Here is a 20,617-nt window from a genome sequence, read left to right on the forward strand (position 1 = left end):
TGTCCTTATCGGGTCCTTCATGCAAACTTTAGGGTTTTCAGGTACGTGGGTATTTGTGAAGACGTTGCCTTATATGGCACATGCAGGGCACCGAGACCTCTGGGGGGAGGTGGCAGCAGTTAGCACTAGAAGCCTCAGTTGTGACACTAGACCTAAGGTCACCGTGTGTTGTTGTCCTTGCTGCTAATTCACCCCTTTGGGGATGGCAAATCACTACTGGAAAAGTGATGGGTCTGAAGCCCAGCTTGAGCTGCCTTTCAGGGTCAGGGCAAAGGCTGAGTGGCTCCAAAAGGGAGAGGCCAGCTTCCGGAGGAGCAGGTAGGAAGCCTGCTGGACCCTGCACAGCGGCTCGCTGGTGTGGAGTAAGGAGCTGACCAAGCCCTTTGTCCGCAAGCCGTTGTACCTGCCTGTAAAGAAGCAGAGGAAGGGAAGGTCTCCGAGATCTTAAAGATGGCTCATGTCACGGGGCAGGATATCAGGTGTCTTCTCCCCTTTCTTCATTACATTTTTTTCTTTATTGTTGCAATTATTTACCATAAGTACCTGTAATTTGAATACTTGGGGAAAAAAGTCATTTTCATCATGGGTCAAGCTACTCTTTCCAAGTACTGCCCGCTGTGCTTCAGCCTTACCGGCGTTATCTCCTCTAAATAACCTCATGTAGCTGTCGGGTCTCATTATCCTGATTTTATGGACGGGCTCAGAGGCTCGGGAACTTGCCTAGGGCCAGTGAAGGCAGAGCGGGATCCCACAGGTCCCCATCGCGGGCTCTTTGTGGCCCTCGGAGGACGCGTGCGAGTCCTGAGGACCAACACCTGGCGTGCCCCGCTCACCTGGGCCGCTTAGGGCTGCTGGGGCCAGGCTGAGCTGACGTCCTCCTCTCCCCACGCTCAAACCCCGCCCCCGATCCAGGCCCCGCCCCAGACACCGCCTCAGGGTCCACACCACGCCCCGGTGGCCCGCCCCGCCCCGCCCCACCATCCAGGCCCCGCCCACCAGCCCCCAGAGGAAACGGAAGTGGTGGCGGGCCCCGGCGGAAGCCAGAGGCGCCGGGACGGGAGGGAGCCTGCGGCGGTGCGGACGGCCGGGCGATGGCCGAGAAGTTCGACCACCTGGAGGAGCACCTGGAGAAGTTCGTGGAGAACATCCGGCAGCTCGGCATCATCGTCAGCGACTTCCAGCCCAGCAGCCAGGCCGGGCTCAACCAGAAGCTGTGAGTGGCGGCCGAGTCCGCCGGCGTGTCCCCGGCGCCAGCGGGGTGGCGTCTGTCGGCCTGGGAGCCGGGATGGGGAGCCTGGAGCCGTCTGAGAGCCGCCTCCTCTCCCCGCCCTGCTCGGGGCCGGGCCCTCCCGGGCCCTCCCGGTCCCTCCCGGTCCAGGCTGTGCGCAGGCGGGCTGGCCGCTGCCGCCTGTTGCAGGCCCGCCTCCTTCCCGCTTTGCCGCGCTGGGACCTTGTCTTGGGGCCGCGTTTGGACACGTTATCTGTCTCCGTTCCTGGGGCTGTCATGGGGAGGTGTGCTTCTGAATCTGAGTCTTACCCCACGCACGTAGGACTCCCTCCCCTTCGGCGGGGGGTTCCGCCCCTGCCCCCCGAGGGGAGGCGGGCTTCACGCGGCAGTGCGGTGAAACGGGCCCCGGGAAGGTGAGGGCTCCGAAACCGCTTGATGCCTTGGCCCGAAGGGAGGAATCGGATGATGGTGGGCGGTGGTGGGGTGCGACGGGCCACAGAACGTTTATGAAGTGATTTTTGGGGCAGCAGCCTTGTGCTGGCGGCGGGGCCCGGCCTTAGGGTAAACAAAAGGCAGATACAAATCGAATGCTCCGGAGAAGGGCTCACAGCTGTACGGAGGGCACAAGCACCAACCTGTTTGCAAGCCCGCCTTGCGTACCCGGTGCTGCGGGACTAGCCGGCTGATCTAGGAAGGCTCCCGCGGGGAGCTGAAGTTAGACTAGGCAGCCGCGGCTTGCTTTCCCCCAGGCTTTGAGGATGGATGCTTGAACTGGAGTCGCCCACCCCGGGCGTTGTCTGACACCGCACACAAAATCCCCGCCACCTTAGGGTGAATGTTTTTGAGAGAAGGCTCGTATTTTTCATCAGATTCTCAAAGCCTCCTGCCCTTATTCCTATTGGTTCCTGCCCCCCGGTATTGGCAATTCCTTGTTTGAAAAGACAATCAGGAGATAAGTGAGCATATGATATAACGCCAAAGCTTTCCTAGGAATTCTGTAGCTAACCAAAGAGCTGAGAGCCACGTGTAACCTGTGCTTGTGCAAGGAACACGCGTGTGGATCCCTGGTCGGCCAGGTGTGGGTGGTGCTTATTGCCGTCGTCCCAATTAACCTAACGTCCCATTTTTGCTTTTTCCTCAGGAATTTTATTGTTACTGGCTTACAGGATATCGATAAGTGCAGACAGCAACTTCATGATATTACTGTCCCTTTAGAAGTTTTTGAGTAAGTAGCGTTCTTGATATTCTAATTATTGTTTAGTTTTGCTGTAATTATTTCCTCAACTACCAGTATATAAGTGTCTGCTATGTGGCAGGCATGGTCTGGGTGCTTCGTATATGCTAGGGAAGAAAACAGACAAAAATCCCCGCTGTCGTGGAGCTTATGTTCTAATGGGATTAAACCATTAAAAAAAAAAAAATCTCAGGGACTTACCTGGTGGCGCAGTGGCTGAGAATCCACCTGCCAAGGCAGGGGACACGGGTTCGAGCCCTGGTCCGGGAAGATACCACATGCCGCGGAGCAACCTAAGCCCGTGCGCCACAACTACTGAGCCTGCGCTCTAGAGCCCGTGCGCCACAACTACTGAGCCTGTGCTCTAGAGCCCACATGCCACAACTACTGAGCCCACGTGCCTAGAGCCCATGCTCCACAACGAGAAACCACCGCAATGAGAACCCTGACCACCGCAACGAAGAGTAGCCCCTGCTCGCCGCAACTAGAGAAAGCCCGCGTGCAGCAGCGAAGACCCAACGCAGCCAAAAATAAATTAATTAATTAAATAAAAAACCCTCAGTATTGTATTGTTTAAAAAGAGTTACATGTGAATAAAGGCTTTTTAAATATGTGAAGAACATCCTAGGCTCTTAAAATCTTGCTTATATAAAAGGACAACCACATGAATTCCTTTTTTTTTCCTTGAGAAGGAAAAAGTCTTATGCAGCTATATTATAAATGAAAAAATATTAAAGCCAGAAACAACCCAAGAAGTACGAATTTGGTCTGGTATCCCGCAGACTGCCTTGGCAGTGCTGGTTCTAGGAGATGATAATATCTGCTCTGTTGAAAAAAAAGTTCTTAGGCCAGGTATGTTTGGTAAGCCTTTTTACCGCTTTCTGCAAGAGAGTTACCTGCACCTGGGCACAGTCCTGGCCTAGAGAACGCCTCTAGGAAATAAACTCTTTAGGTTTTATCCATCCATGTTTTATCACACTGATTTCACAGGTGAAAGAACCAGTAAGTAACTGTAGTGGCTGTTTAGCTAGTCAGTATCAGAGCTGAGACTAAAATTCTGGACTTTTTCTGTTCTTTTTTTTTTTTTTTAAATTTTACTGAAGTATAGTTGATTTACAATGTTGTGTTAATTTCTGCTGTACAGCAAAGTGATTCAGCTATACATATATATATTCTTTTCCATATTCTTTTCCATTATGGTTTATCACAGGATATTGAATATAGTTCTCTGTGCTATACAGTAGGACCTTGTTGATCCATCCTATATTAGCGTCTGCTAACCCCAAACTCTCACTCCATCCCTCTTCTACCCCGCTTCCCCTTGGCAACCACAGATCTGTGCTCTATGTCTGTGAGTCTATTTCTATTTCATAGATATGTTCATTTGTGTCGTGTTTTAGATTCCACTTATAAGTAATAGCTTGTGATATTTGTCTTTCTAACTTCACTTAGTATGACAATCTGTAGTTCCATCCATGTTGCTGTAAATGGCATTGTTTCATTCTTTTTTATGGCTGAGTAGTATTCCATTGTGTATATATACACACCACATCTTCTTTATACATTCATTTGTGGATGGACACTTAGGTTGTTTCTGTGTCTTGGCTGTTGTAAATAGTGTTGCTGTGAACATAGGGGTGCGTGTATCTTTTTGAATTATAGTTTTGTCTGTGTATATGCCCAGGAGTGGGATTGCTGGATCATATGACAGCTCTATTTTTAGTTTCAAATCCTGGACTTGTGTTGACCAGGGCCAATTCTCTGGGCCAAGCAGCCTCCCTCCCGGAGCTGGCTTGGAACAGCAAGAGTATTCTGGGGCTTTTTGCAGTAAAACTGAAAATGTATATCACTAGAGTTCCTTGAACAGTAAAATGAAAAGTTACCTTTTTATATCCCCAAAGGTCAGAGATGAAAGTCCCAGTTACAGCACAGCTCGGCAGCTGGCCACCAGGTCAGGACACGTAGGCTGCAGTTTTCCCAGTCTCAGCTCTGTCCTCACCTGCTGGCCAAGGTGTCACGTGTTCCCAGGTGGGCGCGAAGGTCTGTCTTGTGCATGTATTGCAGCTCTAGACTCCTGCTCGTGAAGTGTGGCAAGGTGGAGGCTGATTTTGCTTACTTAAGTGTCCTCATTAGAGCCATTCTGGTTACGAGTGTGTGGGATGAGTATGTTGACAGATGCCAAGGAACTAGTCCTGGCTTCTGAAGTGGAGCAAATGAGAGGAAGACAGATGGGGAGGACCGCTGAAGAGGCGGGCCGGCGAGGCCTCGGCCAGCACAGCCAGAGCCGGTGGGTGCGGGGACAGCGGAGACCCATGTGGGGACTTGGGATGGGCTGGCCTCTCAGCGCCCAGCAGGCAGCAGATCCGAGCTGTCGGTCAGTCTGTGCCGACGTAGAAGGGTCTCCAGGCCTGTTCTCAGCACGCCGACTGCGTCTGGAGCAGAGACACTGACGTCAACCTCGGCCCTTCTGCCTGGTGCTTGGGGTTGGCGAGTTCGCAGAAGTGGGAGTCAACCCTCGAGTCTTCAAAGAAGAGCCTGATCCAAAGGACATCACTGTCGAAAGGGGTTGTTTATTTAGGACGATCCAAAGGACATCACTGTCGAAAGGGGTTGTTTATTTAGGACGATCCAAAGGACATCACTGTCGAAAGGGGTTGTTTATTTAGGACCTGTGGGCCTGTTGGGGTTTTTTTTGCCCCCAGAAGTGGATGAATTTTGCTTAGGATTTAACCAGAATGTTGCTTTTTTCATTCCATCGTTTCAAATACATCACAATAAAATGGGATTTCTAGGACTTTTGATTTATTAGTATTTCTCTATCTGTCATAATCAAAAGCCAGTTTTTATGCCATTAACAGCAACCTAACTGTCTTTAATCTGAAGTGATAATTTTTTTTAACTGAAGCATAAAAATGCATAAATCAGACTTAGTGTAGTGGTGGTGGTTTTTGTTTCTTTGTAACGAGTCATTCAGTTTAGCTGGATGATGCGAAGGTCTTCAAGGTGCAGAAGTAGGTAGGTGGCCTCCGCAGGTAAAATGTGGAGATTCATCTAGGCGGTACACTTAGTGAAATCTTTGGGATGGTGAAGACATTTTGGGGACACGTGTTGATGATTTCAACGGAACAGTGTTATACTGCTAAGAAATAATTGGAGAGAATCTGTCTCTGTTAAATTTAAGTCACGTAGGTATCTTTAGGAAAGTAGTGTATCGTTACCCCCTCTCTCCAGTTGGTAAACTAATCTCAGGACAGGCAAAGCCGGTGCTCTCATGCTCGCTGCTTTGCCCTCCCCGATCCTGCAGCCCCGAGGCTCCTCTACAGAGGACGGGGTGGGCCTGCTGGGTTGCATCTCGGTGGGCTCCCTGTGTTGCTCAGGCCTGAAGCTCTGGCCCACGCTTAGTTCTCTCTTGTCAAGAGCTGCCTGACCTTACAGGTGGTTGTGAGGATAAAAAGGTGTGGTTGGCCATGAAACCTTTCGAAAAACACAGGTGCTAAAAATGTGAACTGGTGTGGCTGTGAAGCTTGCTTGGTTTATCAGTGATCGTTACTTGATTTCATGAGTCGTTCATATTATTAGAAGTAATGAGAGTGCAAGTCATCTGTACTTGTATCACCGAAGGAATCCTAATTCACCTGGTTCCTGGCCACAGCTGCTTCTAAACAGGGCCACGTGAGGTTACCGATCGCTGCCTTTGTTTTTGCCCCATAAGAAAACTGTGAGAGGAGGTATCAGCCATGAATGTTCATTGAGGTGTTTCATGTTTCCAGATACATAGATCAAGGTCGAAATCCCCAACTCTATACCAAAGAGTGCCTGGAGAGGGCTCTGGCTAAAAATGAACAAGTTAAAGGCAAGATCGACACGATGAAGGTAAGGTTCCTGTAAACAGAAGATAATGTCAGAACATCGGGGATGCTCACAAAGCAAGTTTGGCTAATAGACTTTGTAAAATGTCAGCTACTGTACAACATTACACAGTTGAGGTTTCTGAAATGCGTAATAGGTAATAAAATTAAATATTAGCAAGCCATGTAGTAGGATAATAAATGTAGCGATGTGGCTAGCCTCCCTTTTATGGAAGTCTGGGCTAATTTTTGTGGCGTTCGTTGTTGTTGGCTGACTGTGCTTGTTTCTGTTTTTAAGATTTTAGTATCTCCAGGTTGCCCTTTGGTGCTTTCTGAGTCCTTCTGTTCGGCCTTTTTCTGTAACTGGGTCTGTGGTTTAGAGGATTGCCTAATCCTCCTTGACGTCTCTTTCTCTGGTGGTCGTCTCCAGCTTCCGACTCCACACCCCTTTGTACCGTATACCCTATTCTCCACAGAGACCCTACTCTTTGTGTTTCTTGGTTTTGATGGGATCGAGAAAACTGCATCTTGAACATGGTATATGGAGTGTTTTCTTACCTACATTGACTCTCGTGTGGCGGGGGGCGGGGTGTGTGTGTGGTTTTCCTTTAGGTGGGCGGTGCCAGCCCCACCCCCCCAACGAGGCAGCACTGGCCTCGTTTGCGTTTCTGGAATTCACCAGCCCGTCTCCTTCCTGTCCATTCCCCTGCCGTCTCCTCTGCTGGGACTCCTGCACGTCCTCTGCCCACTGCCCGTCCTCCCTGGTCAGCGTGTCACCTCCTCCGAGAGGCCTTGCGGACCAGCCTTGGCTGATAAGGATCGGCCCTTCTGTCTCTGTCCTGTGTCCCCTGCTGCAGCCTAAGCTCCAGGATGCGAGGGGCACGAGTGTTGTGTTCCCTCTGCTGCCCAGGGGCACAGGTGCCTGCTTGGTGTCTGTTGTTCGCGGGGATGGCCACGCGGAGGGCGTGCTGGTGAGGTGAGGGGCCGGCACAGAGGTGGTGACGGGACTGCCGTGACAGGCCCGTCTCACGCTGCCTGGACCCCAGGGATCTGTGCTGATCTCAGGTGGCCTGCCCTGGAGGTGGCTTTGCTGTGGGGGTTAGTGTGGTGCCCCCAGCCTCATTTCTGCTTGGCCAGCTTGAGATTGAGTTGCTCTTGAACTGAGCATCACCTCTGGGGCACGATGACGCTTTGGTCGAGAGCCAGCTGGGGTCCTTTGGGCCAGTCTGCGGGCGAGCTGGGTCGTCCAGCTCAGGGACGACAGGCAGAAGCAGCCCCGCCCTTCCCCTTAAGAACAGGCCGTGGCCGCAGGGCGATGTGCTCCCGGCTGCCCGCGCTCCTGTTTGCCTCCCTGCCTTTGAGCCTTGAGATGGCCTGTCGGCGGTGACACTAGCGACCCTGCTGTTTGTTCAGTTTGCACCCCTTTCTGTTGCCTCGTGGTGTCATTTCCTCTCATGAGATTGGGAACGTCTCACGGTGCAGTTTGTGTGCCTGGCGGGTCGAGTGATTAAACTTGCACGAGTTCTGTCTTAAGTGCTTTCTGTAGGGTTGGCATGCAGCCTCCTTTGAGGATGTGTTCCTGACCTATGTAAGGACCATCTCTTTGTTTATATCCGCGGTGCTGCTTTTCTGTACAGCTTATAAGAAAGGGTTTTGAGATGCTGGCAGATATTTAGCTGCTTTTAAGATTGGATTAAAACAAACGTTACGCTGAAACGAAGGCTCAAGAAGCGTGGTATTTGGAGAAGACAGGTTTCTAGGTGCTCTGAAAGCTTTGATCGAGAGCTGTTTGCACACAGTGGGTTTGATGTGGTTCGAATTAATAACTGCTTAATTATTACGGGAAGACTCCTGTTACACGTGCTCTAATCATTTCCACCTGAGGCTGGCTCCGCGCGAGAGGGCTCTTGTCATCTGAGGCAGGAGGGAAGAAGTAGTCTTTGCGCGAACATTCCTCTTTCGGGTAGTTCTCCACGTACCTGATGTACCTGCAGCATAGCTGCAAGCAGTTCCCTGCTGCGGTTTGGCAGCTGTGGCATCCAGGGAGGTGGGCAGACAGTGCAGGGAAAGCCCAGTTTCTCTTTTGAGTTTGAGGCTGTGGTGGGGCATCGTCTTTACCTTGGGTGATGGGTCACAAGCAAAAACATCTTGACCGTGTGTATTTTTCTTCTTAGAAATTTAAAAGCCTGTTGATTCAAGAACTCTCTAAAGTATTTCCTGAGGACATGGCCAAGTACCGGAGCGTCCGCGGGGAAGACCATCCTCCTTCCTAACTTCCTCCTCCGTCTGTCAGAAGGTCCTCCCAGCCCTGCACGAGTGGCCGTGACCTTCAGGCAGCCTTGACTGAGCGGCAGCCATGCTGTTTCCTGGGCCCAGCCTCCCGCCACCTTGTCCTCGTCGTGGCCTCTGGGGACGGCAGGGCCTGGAGGGCGTGCGGGGCTGTGCCGCCAGCTGCCCCCTCTCCCTGACGTGCTCTGTTTGGTCCTCTGGCTCTCAGGGGACTGGTGATCACGCAACTTTGAGTGCGATGTGTATGATTCTCCATGGCCAAATAGTCTTGGAAATATTAAATATGATAGGTAAAGTAAAAGTTTAAAAAAATTCTACCTAATAGTTTTCTTTTAATATACTCTTTCTGTTCTTTTTCCTTCTTTCTTTCTTTTATGGTGTCAAAGAAAGCTAAACAAAAAAACAGAAGGAAAACTTGGTTTAATATAAGTACTTTAAATTCGTTTTGTATTTTATATTTTTAAGTATAGTGCGTAAAGAATGTGTTCAATGGAACTGTGTTTCCATAGATTTCAGTTAGTCTAATAAAGTCTTTAAGTACTTATAAGACTTGTTCCATGTAATTATATTCTGTAACATTTTCATAGTATAGTATCTTGTATGTCGTAAACAATTGTCACTTCCCTAAAGTGCGAGGGATATTGGTGAAGTTTGTTCTGCAGGCATTAGGCAGGAAAAGCCAAAGTGAAATGCAGGATTCTGATTTCCCCGTGGCCTCTTTCACAGAAGACATTATGGACGTATTGACACAGTTCAGGAACGCGCCCCCCAGCCCGTCCCGGGGCCCCGTGTGTCCGCCTGAGGGGGCTGCCAGATGGCGGGGACAGCCGCGCCTTCGGACTCTGCAGGGCCGGGCGGGCCTTGGGAGGCTGCGTGGCTGGTGAGCTTGGGCAGTGCTGTCGCCGCACCTGCGGGCTGACTTTGAGCCGCGGGCCCCAGTGCGGTGTTTCTCGAGGGTCACCGCAGACCACAGCATCGGAATGACCCGGACTCGTTCATCAGAAAGGTGGGTCCAATTCAGACCTGTTGGGTAGAAGCTTTGGGCTGGGGCCCGGGAACCCGTGTTGTTCATTTCCTGGCCCCAGTGATTCTGGACCCCTTAGAGCCAGGATCCACAGTTAGGGACTTAAGTCTCATTGGTGTGTGACAGTGGGCATGGTGCGGGCTCCGCTGACTGGCCTGTGTCCGGTGAGGCCGCGGGCATGGCCGAGTGAAGTGAGGGTCAGCCCAGCTCACAGCGTTCTCCGCTGACCCCTTCCCAGGGACGGGGGCTCGTGTGTGCCCTTGCTCCCCAAGGGAGTCTTATATTTGCTAGGAGTTGGGGGCCAGGCCCCTTAGGAAGTTGCTACCTTGTTGTCAGTAGTTCCGTTCTCTCCAAAACATCACCAGAAAAGGGTTCCCATCCCGGGCGCGGTTTCCTCTAGATGAGGGCTACCCCGGCCAGTAGACTCTGGACCCAGAGGTTCCTCTCCTGCGTTGGCTTTGCCTCTTCTCACCGCCCTGTTGGCAGCTGCATGTGGGCGGTAGGGGGCCGGGCTCAAAGCCCTTCCTAACCCCTGTGCCCACAGGACAACTCAGTCCTCCCCCAGTCCCCGGAGCTGCAAGAACTGTTACCGTATTATGACAGAGCCAGAAGTCACAGCTGATGTGCAGGGAGCAGCATGTTACATGCAGCCCGACTGTCCAGGGCGTGTTCTGACCCACTCCATTCCGTTGACTCAGTAGAAGACATCCTTTGCAGTTCCAGCAGTGACCCGATTACTCCAGACCATCCCTTGTCCCCTGTCTTAAAACATCGTGTGGGGCTTCCCTGGTGGTGCAGTGGTTGAGAGTCTGCCTGCCAATGCAGGGGACACGGGTTCGAGCCCTGGTCTGGGAAGATCCCACATGCCGTGGAGCAACTGGGCCCGTGAGCCACAATTACTGAGCCTGCGCATCTGGAGCCTGTGATCCGCAACAAGAGAGGCCGCGATAGTGAGAGGCCCGCGTGCACACTGTGCTGAAGAGTGGCCCCCGCTTGCCACAACTAGAGAAAGCCCTCGCGCAGAAACGAAGACCCAACACAACCATAAATAAATAAATAAATAAATAATTTAAAAAAAACAAAAACAAAAAACATCGTGTGTGACCCAGACGTGGGCCTTCTCCCCAGCCTTCTCGGAGGGTGTATTTCCATTCCCTCTGCCTGGGTGCCTGGTGGGTCCACAGGTGTCTGTAATTCCCCTCTGGGTTCTGAAACTCGCAGGATGTAGCTGGCAAAGGGCAGCTGTTGTGCACATCCGGAGCCTGAGAATCAGGCAGTTTTCAGCTATTTCTCAGCCTTGAGAACGGCTGCCGTCGATGAGTGGAGGCGCTGATCAAGTAGCCAGTGATGATACAAAGCCTCCCAGCCCGGGGGCCTGTTGAGCCAGGCCCAGCAGGGGCAGGGGTCGCCGGAGCCGGTCCCTCTGGAATGTCCCTCCGTCTTTTCAGTACAAGTTAGGGTGTGTTGGGGGGAAGCCTTGGGACTCTTCAACAACTCTTCAGCGCATTTGACGTTGCCTCTGCAGTGGAGCCCCCAAAAGATGCTGAGACGTCACGGTACATTCCCCTAAGTTCGTGGGTTGGTCTCCGTTTTGCACCGGGCCTGGCATTAGTATTCATTGCAGGTGCCAACCACTTTCAGGTCCTCTTTAGGTGACTGAGCGGTCCCCGCTCAGAGCGGACGGACATCGTGTGACTCACGGGAAAGCTCTGCAGGCGGCCTTCTTGCAGACTCATGGTGAAGGTGGCGTGTTGAGTGTAACTGCCTACGGCCTTTAGATTTCACTGGAAGGTCCAAGGCCGCATCCTAGACTCAGGCTGTGCACACTTGACCTCACTGCCCCTTCCCTTGGCCCTTTGACCCCTCCTCTCAAGGGCCTCATTTCAGTTAAAGCAGTGATTGTTGGAGTCATCCTGGTGCAATAGCAACCATTTTGATGGGCTGCTTCTCTTTACGTCACCCCTGCTCATCCATGACGCCTAGTTAGTTGCAAATTCCTCCTTCAATTTTGAAGTCACCCCCGCCTGCACTTCCCCAAAACACTGATCAACCAACCAACCAACCTGAAAGCCCGGTGATTTTCAACGCACAGCTACATCACTATGGCACCAAGAGGTGGGTCCTGGGGCCTGAGCTTTAAAAGTCACTATTCTCGTTACCTATGCTGCCCCTGCGGTTAAGAAAATGAAAAAGCAGATACTAAGCCCTGCCTTTATGCAGAAGTAGGATGCCCTCCATCTTTTTGGGTATACAATCCTGTGTTCAGTACGGAAAACTCCGAAAAATACAGCTAAGAGAGGCATACATATTGCCGTCCGTATTGTTAATATCGTGACTTTTATCCATCTAGACGTTTTTCTACAAACACACACACACACAAATGAATAGCTAGATGTGGAATTATTCCTGTACACATGAGTTAGTAACGTGCTTTTTTTTTTTTTTTTAAACAGTGTACCACGGACACCTAGGCCAGTCAATGAACTTCCTACATAATAATTTTTAACGCTTAGCGTTCCATTAATGTGTAACGTTGCCACTTATGTACCAGATACGGGTTAAGCACGCTACACACGTTGACTCAGTCGCCACAGGAGGTCTGTGGGGTAGTTTACAGATGAGAAAGCTGAGGCCCAGAGAGGTTGGGTGGCCTGCTCAGGCCACACAGCTAACAAGGGTGGAGCGGGGCTTACACCTGATTTCTGGAAGTCTGAAATCAAGGTGTAGGCAGGGCCACACTCTCTCCAAGGGCTCCAGGGGAGGATCCTTCCTGCCTCTTCCAGCTTCTGGAGGCTCCAGCTGTGCCTGGGCTGATGGCATCTTCACCCTGGCCTCTGCCTCAGTCTTCACGTGGCTGTCTTCTCTGTGTCTCTTGTAATGACATTTATCAGTGGACGTAAGGCTGCCTGGAAAATCCAGGATGGTCTCGTCTTATGATTCTTAACTACATCTGCAAGGACTCTTTTTCCAAATAACGTCGAATTTGCAGAGTCTGAGAAACAGATCTTTGGAATCCACCGTTTTGCACCCACTACTCTGCCCTATTAGGCAGGTCTGGCCATCGAGGCCCTGGCCTTGCTGACTCAGGGGCTGCCATGTCCATTCTCCCCGATCTGCCCAGAGCCCAGCTGCCACCCCCTGTAAGTGTCTGGTTCCTTCTTCCCAGTGGAGGCCGGTCATGAATTGAGTCGAAGATCCAGGGCTGGTGAAAACACTAAGATCATGTGCGTCCACGTAGAGACAGAAGCAACATTTGTCTTCTTCCTTGTCTTAAGATCCTTTTCTGCTTTTTGAAAGGAAAAAGTTAAATTTTATAAAAAAGGAAAAAGTAGTCACAGGCCTTTTGGCTTGGCGATAAGGAAGAAATATTGTGGGTGACAGTGGAAGTTACAAACCCGAGAAAGTAGGATGCCTTGCAGACGGCCTTGACACGCACACACACGCACACACAGCTGGGAGTGTCTTGTGTGCATGACAAAGGTGTGGGAGCTGCAGGGGTGAGGGCTCTGGGGGAGAGGTTCTTGAAGGGCATCACGGTCTCTGTGGCTGCGTCAGCACTGGAAGATGCTCACACAGTGCCCCAAGAGAGGAAGGGTGACAGGTGACCGCTGAAGGGACCAAATCTGCACTTCCTCATCCGACAGGGGGCTTCTCACACCAGGGTTGGCGGCTCCTGAGCGGTGAGTGCGGGTTCTCCCTATAGCTCGTGACACATAAGCTCTGGCTAATCGTCCACAGGAACACTGTTTAAAAAACCAACCATTGGGACTTCCCTGGTGGCGCAGTGGTTGAGAGTCCGCCTGCCGATGCAAGGGACACGGGTTTGTGCCCCGGTCCGGGAAGATCCCACATGCCGCGGAGCGGCTGGGCCCGTGAGCCATGGCTGCTGAGCCTGCGCATGCGGAGCCTGTGCTCCGCAATGGGAGAGGCCACAGCAATGAGAGGCCTGCGTACCGCTAAAAAAAAAAAAAAAAAAAAAATCAGTCATTTAAAAAGAATTGTTTTTTAGGGTAAGTGTGCTGTGAACACCAAGAAAGTCCATGTACACGTCCATTTAATTTTGAAACAAGTTGGCCTTGCAGGAGGAGACCGGTTGGGATTCAAGGGCCGCCTCTAGCTGCAGTGTTTATGTCACACAAGACCCCGTGCTTTACGCCTGTGTCTACACCTGCCAATCGGGTCCTTCCCGATGGGTGACTGAGGGGAACACTCTGACCTGTGAGCTGTTCAGGTCATCACAACACAGGCAGAAGGCGGCCGTCTGCAAGCCAGAAAGAGAGTTTCCACCAGCACGAGCTGCACACAGGCACCCTGATCTTGGCCGTCCAGCCTCCAGAGCTGTGAGGAATAAAGTCTGTTGTTTAAGCCGCTCCTTCTGTGGTGCCTGGTCACGGCTGCCAGGAACAGACTAAAACGTGGTTCCTCTTGACAGTGCTCAGGGCTTTTCAGGCACTCAGTCCACCAGTTGTGATCCGTCAGTAAAGGGCCACTCACTTTTATTATTTCTCTCTTAATGTTGCTGAGTCTGATTGCTCCTCTTGGCTCCCAGAGCAAATGTCAATTTTTTTTGCCACCAAACACTCGGCCTAAGCAGGATGCTTAGCGCTGGTTGGGGTGGGAGGGCGGTGATGATGAGAAGGCTGGTGATATTAAGACATCTCCCTGCTTAGAAGGCTTCAAGCAGCCCGTGCCCGGGTTCCTGCCAAGACACAAAATCCAAGACAAGAGGGAGACAGACTGGACTGGCCTTGAAGTGGGCGCAGACCGTGGGGCTCACAGAGCAGTCTTCCCGTCCTTTTTGATGGTGGAGACACTAGGATAATGAGGCAGAAGTGGGGACAGCCTTGCTCGGCAGCAGAGCAAGCACAAGCTGAGAAGACAAGGGATGCGCTGGTGGAATATTTATTCCTGGTCTTATTTATAGCATCGTCTGGTTCAGAATCAGAAATCGGCAAAGCCTCAGATGGGTGGGTCTGCCGCTGCTCACGGCTGGGGCTCTGAGGGTGCTCAGGCTTTCTGCACACGCCTCTTTGTTTTCTCTAGCATCCTGGCCCCTGTTCTGCTCTGGACTTTGTCAGTTTGCTGTCTGCTCCTGCGATCGGCTCCTTGGGTTTCTGTGACCGAGTTACATTCTGCAAGACCTTTTGCTGCCCAGCAATTAAGGGGCTCGTGTCCGAGACAAGCAAGATTGTTAGAATCTCTTCCAGGGGAACTTTTCCACTTTTTCATTTTTGTTGTGGAATGGTTATCCCAACTGGGCTGGGATTTTTCACAATGATCCAGAAGCATTGATTTTTTCCCCCACTATATTTGACATGTCAAAGGATTTTAGGGGTGAGAAATCTTATATAACATGATAATATGAACACTACTTTAAAATTTAAAAACAATTTTACATACCTATCTCACTTGATAATTTAAATATACATCAAAACTAATCATGCATATGTATGTAATTTTATTACATTCATCTTATTATAACTATTTTATTATAATCTTTATTGGCCTTTATCTACTGTTTCATGTAGGTTGGTTGCAAATTAGGGAAGTTTCAAATAACAGTGAGTTAAAAAAGATAGGTGTGGGCTTCCCTGGTGGCACGGTGGTTGGGAGTCCGCCTGCCGACGCAGGGGACACGGGTTTGTGCCCCGGTCCGGGAGGATCCCACGTGCCACGGAGCGGCTGGGCCCGTGAGCCATGGCTGCTGAGCCTACGTGTCCGGAGACTGTGCTCCGCAGCAGGAGAGGCCACAACAGTGAGAGGCCCGTGTACCGCCAAAAAAAAGACAGGTGTTATTTTTTTCTTCTGTGACAAGCAATTCCAAGTTTCTGCCCAGAATAGCTGTAGCTGTTCACAAGCATCAACGGGGACCCACCCTGATCTGCCTCTTTCCTCTGCCATTTTTAGCACATGGCTTTGTCTTCACATCACAAGATGGCTGCTGAAACTCCGGGTCTCATGCCTACATTCCAGGCAGAGTAAACATAGAAGAGGAAGGGCAAAGTGTGATGGGCCAAAGGATTTCTCCTGTGGAGGCTTTGCCATTTTATTCTAGAAGGGCTGTATCCCTCAGGGACTGCGGCCCACACCTCACTGGCTGGAAGAGTGTCTCATGGCTGTCCCTAACAGCAAAGGTGGCAGGTGATCTGCATCTTAGCTTACACAGCCTTTAGAGCAGAGGCAGGCAAGAAGGGAGGTAACTGGAAATGGGAGTCAGATAACCTACAGGACCCGCTCGGACACTTTCAGAGCAAAGGGCGACCTGGATCCGCATATACTGGGTGCTAGTGTTGATCCTTTCCTGCAGAAACTTACTTTCTAGGGGTAACTTAAAGCTACAACTTTAAATTTCATATAAGTACATTTGGATCCCGGACACAGCGCCGTGAGTGTTTTTAAGTTCAGTTCATTTGGCGAGCATGTGGGGACTTTCACATTAAGAGCCCCAAGGTGTAAGGTATCAAGCAGCATTACATCCCACTGTCTAGACAGAGTTTGGAAGAAGGATCAGGACTCGAACTTCCACGGGGTCACTCTGGGCACTTGGGGGATAATATCAATGATAAATTTTCAAGAGCAGAGTTGGAGTCCATGGCCCACCTCTCCTTGCGTCCCGGAGCTGCAGGTGAGCGGCCTGGCCCATGCCTTGCCCCGGGCCCATGCCACGGCCTCCCCCTGCTGGTTTCGCCTTCGCCCTGCCTGTGTGGTGCCAAATCAGGGGTCCAGATGCTGCTGCAGCCAAGAGGTGTGAGATGGCTAGGAAGGCAGGAAGCCTGTCCACCCTGGTCCTCTGAGGTGGGGTGATTCCTGAGTCTGGAGCTGCAAGACCCTGTGAAGCACAGTGGTTCTAAAATGCTTCCTGCAGCGTGTGGGTAGCCGGGTAAGGGGAGCCAGAGGACTGGGGAGGCAGGAGCACACCGGTCCTTGTCTTCCTGTGCTGGTTGCAATACCGGCATCAGCCTCTTTAGAGCATCACGCCCAGGTTATTCTCAGCTTCTCTTCTTCTCCGCTTCATCTGCGACCATCTCTCCCACCTTTCCAAGCCCTGCTGCCTTTGCCCTTCGCGAGGCTGTGGGAGTGATGGATGCACAGACAGTTCCAGAGTCCGCAGCCCTCCTGCCTCCCCTCGTTCTATTTCTTTCTCCATCCTTCCTCCATCCCCTTCCTCCCACTTTTCCTTTTGGAAATGCCTTGAGCTCTGTCCTGTGTCCTCTGGTCGCCCTCCCACAAAGGGACAGAGTCTGAGATGCGCTCAGGATGAAGAGGAGACGGGTCCTCTTCCTGCCTCGCCCACTGTCACACACTCTCCCGGTGCCACCCACCCCCACGGCCCCCTCCACCCTGCGGGGAGCCTGATCCGTCCCTGGCCGTGTGTTACGGGACAATGCACACGTTTTAAGGCAGCCTATTTTTGCGTGGTGTTTATTAATTCTCCAGCATGCGCAGGCTGGAGCATCAGTGTCCCAAAGGGACGTTAACACAGTTGCCCACTGATTTAATCAAAAGAAGCAGCTGGGGCCCAGGGTGAGGTTGAGTTATGGAATTAAGGCATAAAGGAAAACACAGGGTGGGTCTTTTCTGTAAACTGTTGTCTGACCCTTTTACGAGTCCTCGGATGTGTCTCATCCCCCTGTGGAATGAACCGAGTTGCAGGAGGGAACGGAGGACATTTTTGCTGCTATTATCAATAACCACTTATTCACTGTTCAGTGTGCGACCAGAAATCTTACTCAGTACAGAGCCCGGCAAACTTCCCCCTTATATAACAGGGCTTAAACAGTATCGATTTAGTCCTGGTTTCACTGCATCTCTTGTTAAGCTTCAGTAGTCTTTTGTTTATACAAATGTTATCTTATACGGCAAGCAAAAGCAGACAGTACACTTAACACTGCTGTTTCACATGCTTGCTTTCCCCGGTGAAAAATGCAAACAGGGCAGCACATTCCAGACACCAGACCCCTCCTTAGTAACTGCATGTGTCTTTCTGGGCAAGCCAGAAATTCTCTAAGCATACATTCAGGGTTATACCCATAAAAATAGGATCCAATAGGATCATATTATACACACTGTACAGCATTTCACTTTTTTCACTTAAAATATCCCTGCAGATCCTCCCTTCTCAGCCCGTGTAGGGCTAAGTCTGGCCAGCTGGCAGCGCCCCACAGCAGAGATGCGGTAAGGCGCTCACTCCATCTCCCTCTGCGGAGTCTGTCCTGCTTTGCTGTTGCAAAGGATGCTCCAGGATACTCTGTTGTTCATTTCATCAACCACCAGCGGAGGGTGTCCTGTGAGATGACTTTCTTAAAGTGGAATTATGTGTATTTATATTTGGTAATTATTGCCAAATTGCTACCCAAAGACGGGCTCCCACCAACGCTCCCAGCATAGACCATGGATGACCTGTGACTGAGCCCCGTAGGGCTGAGGTCTCATCCCCCAGCCCCTCTGCAGAGGCGGACCACTAAAGCTAAGAGTTTCTTGGGCCTCCATCCTTGCAGACATCTTGTAGCGTGCCAAGCCCATAGGCTCACTCACTCTCTCTCTCTCTTTTTTTTTTTTTTTTTTTTTTTTTGCGGTACATGGGCCTCTCACTGTTGTGGCCTCTCCCATTGCGGAGCACAGGCTCCAGACGCGCAGGCTCAGCGGCCATGGCTCACGGGCCCAGCCGCTCCGCGGCACGTGGGATCCTCCCGGACCGGGGCACGAACCCATGTCCCCTGCATCAGCAGGCGGACTCTCAACCACTGCGCCACCAGGGAAGCCCTCGTTCACTCTCTCTTAATTCTCTTGAACGGTCACGAACATTTCCGCAAACTGGGACAAGGTCTCCAGAGCCGTGGAGGCGCCCGGGGAGGTGCAGACCTGGGAGCTTTGGCTGCGGAGAGCCACAGAAACAGCCCACCCTCCGCTTATCACCCGCCAGAATGGCAAGGCCTGATGGGCGGCGGGCTGGAGAGCCGGCTGAGCCCCCTGGGCTAGGTGCGGCTTGGAGGACGTGTTGCTGGCCGGTGAAGGATGGCTCTGCGTGTTCCCCTGGACTCCATGTGTGCGCTTGGCTGGCTCTTGCCCAGGTCCTGTGAAGACAGGTGTCAATACCTCCCTTCCTGTGACTTCAAAGCGTTTCACTGCATCCATGGTGAGAAATAAAGTTTACATCCCATGCCAGGACCATATATCCAAAGTTTCACAAAATAATACCCACTTTTGCCAGGCGTGTGAACTCTGAGCTCTCCCATCCTGTCCCCTCTCTTCCCGGGGCTGCTGGCGAGCCTCTGCACTGGTTTCACAGCCACCGAGGAGAGGGGCTGCCACCTGCTGTTGGAATGGATTCTCTGCTCCTGGGGCTCTCTTGTGATCAGAGGGGCAGTGTGGATTTACGCTACCAAAGTGTTGAAAAAGGCCAAATTGTCTTCCACAGCTCCATTATTATTCCTCTGTCCTCACTCATGTCTACTCCATCCTTTATTTTAGAGCCGCCCGTTGGCCTTCCCCCAGCCAGCTGGCCATGCGTGGACCTCCAGAGTGGGTCTGAAGTGCAGAAGGCCTTGTGGACTCAGAGTGATGCTCTTGGGCCTCTGGCTCCTTCCCCATCTGTGTAATGTCTGCAGGGGGTGGGCTGTGGGTCAGAGAGACACCCACACAGATAAGAAGAGATTTCAATCCATTGAGGAGCTTTCTTCCCAGAGAGGGGGAGGGTATGGGGGGAGGGAAAGAAGGAAACTAGCATACGATGAGGATGCTTGTTGGGGTCCACTTACTTGTCCCAGCAGCCCTGAGCAGGGGTGTTGCCATCCCCACTTAGCCATTCAGAAGTGGGTGCAGGAAGGATGAATCCCCAGGACAGCAGAACTGGCTTTGAGTCCAGGAAGTCTTGCTCCAGGTTGGAGAAATTGACTTCCTCTGTCTTCCTTGCAAACACGCTGTTCTGAAGCAGATGAAAGAGGCTATGGCAGCTCAGATGCCAGGTTGTCCTCTGTAGCTGCTGGTGTGGTTTTGCCATCTGGTATGTAAGTTTGATTAGGTCCTGTTTGTTTATTTTTGCTTTTATTTCTCATGCTTTAGGAGACTGATTTAAGAAAATCAGTCTTTTGTATGATTTATGTTAAAAAATGTTTTGCCTATGCTCTCTTCTAGGAGTTTTGTGGTGTCATGTCTTACATTTAGGTCTTTAAACCATTTTGAGTTTATTTTATATGTGGTGTGAAGGAATATTCTAATATCATTGTTTTACATGTAGCTGTCCAGCTTTCCCAACACCGTTTGTTGAAGAGACTGTCTTTTCTCCATTGTATATTCTTGCCCCCTTTGTTGCAGATTAATTGACCCTAAGTAAATGGGTTTATTTCTGGGCTCTCTATTCTGTTCTATTGATCTGTGTGTATGTTTTTTTGTGCCGATACCACACTGTTTTGATTACTGTAGCTTTGTAGTATAGTCTGAAGTCTGGAAGGGTTGTACCTCCAGGTTTGTTCTTTTTTCCTCAAGATTTCTTTGACAATTCTGGGTCTTTTGTGGTTCCATATACATTTTAGGATTATTTTTTTCTAGTTCTGTAAAAAAATGTCATGGGTCTTTTGATAGGGGTTGCATTAAATCTGTAGATTTCTTTGGGTTGTATGGCCATTTTAACAATATTAATTCTTCCACCAAAAGCATGGGATATCTTTCCATTTCTTTGAATCATATTCAATTTCCTTTATCAATGTTTTATAGTTTTCAGTGTATAGGTCTTTAATCTCCTTGGGGAAGTTTATTCCTAGGTTTTTGGTTTTTTCTGTTTGTTTGTTTTTGTGATGAGATTTTAAATGGGAGTTTTTAAAAACTTTCTCTCTGATTTTTCATTATAAGTGTATAGAAATGCAGCAAATTCCTGTATATTAATCTTGTATCCTGCTACCTTGCTGAAATGATTCATTAGTTCTAATAGTTTTTGTGTGGAGACTTTAGGGTTCTCTATGCAGTGTGTCATGTCATCTGTAAATAGTGACAGTTTT

The 20,617-nt window shown here is 50.7% G+C and overlaps 1 protein-coding gene across 1 annotated transcript; it reads left to right on the top strand.

Annotated features, from left to right (window-relative positions):
• Positions 1-1,022: 1,022 nt before the first annotated feature.
• Positions 1,023-9,137, top strand: MED10 (mediator complex subunit 10). The gene is made up of 4 exons (XM_082624167.1): positions 1,023-1,213; positions 2,370-2,453; positions 6,233-6,335; positions 8,485-9,137. Exons 1-4 carry the CDS (start codon positions 1,092-1,094, stop codon positions 8,581-8,583), a joined length of 408 nt encoding a protein of 135 aa, XP_082480293.1. The 5' UTR covers positions 1,023-1,091; the 3' UTR covers positions 8,584-9,137.
• The last annotated feature ends 11,480 nt before the right edge of the window (positions 9,138-20,617 follow it).

This window comes from Mesoplodon mirus (assembly GCF_964341445.2).
Source record: "Mesoplodon mirus genome assembly, chromosome: 5".
Taxonomy (NCBI): domain Eukaryota; kingdom Metazoa; phylum Chordata; class Mammalia; order Artiodactyla; family Ziphiidae; genus Mesoplodon; species Mesoplodon mirus.

What these genes read in the sequence shown, in the direction of transcription:
- MED10 (XM_082624167.1), top strand. Translation starts at nt 1,092, where the DNA reads ATGGCCGAGAAGTTCGACCACCTGGAGGAGCACCTGGAGAAGTTCGTG. An exon ending in GCCGGGCTCAACCAGAAGCT is followed by an intron (nt 1,214 to 2,369) that starts GTGAGTGGCGGC and finishes CTTTTTCCTCAG; the next exon opens with GAATTTTATTGTTACTGGCT. An exon ending in GCAAGATCGACACGATGAAG is followed by an intron (nt 6,336 to 8,484) that starts GTAAGGTTCCTG and finishes TTTTCTTCTTAG; the next exon opens with AAATTTAAAAGCCTGTTGAT.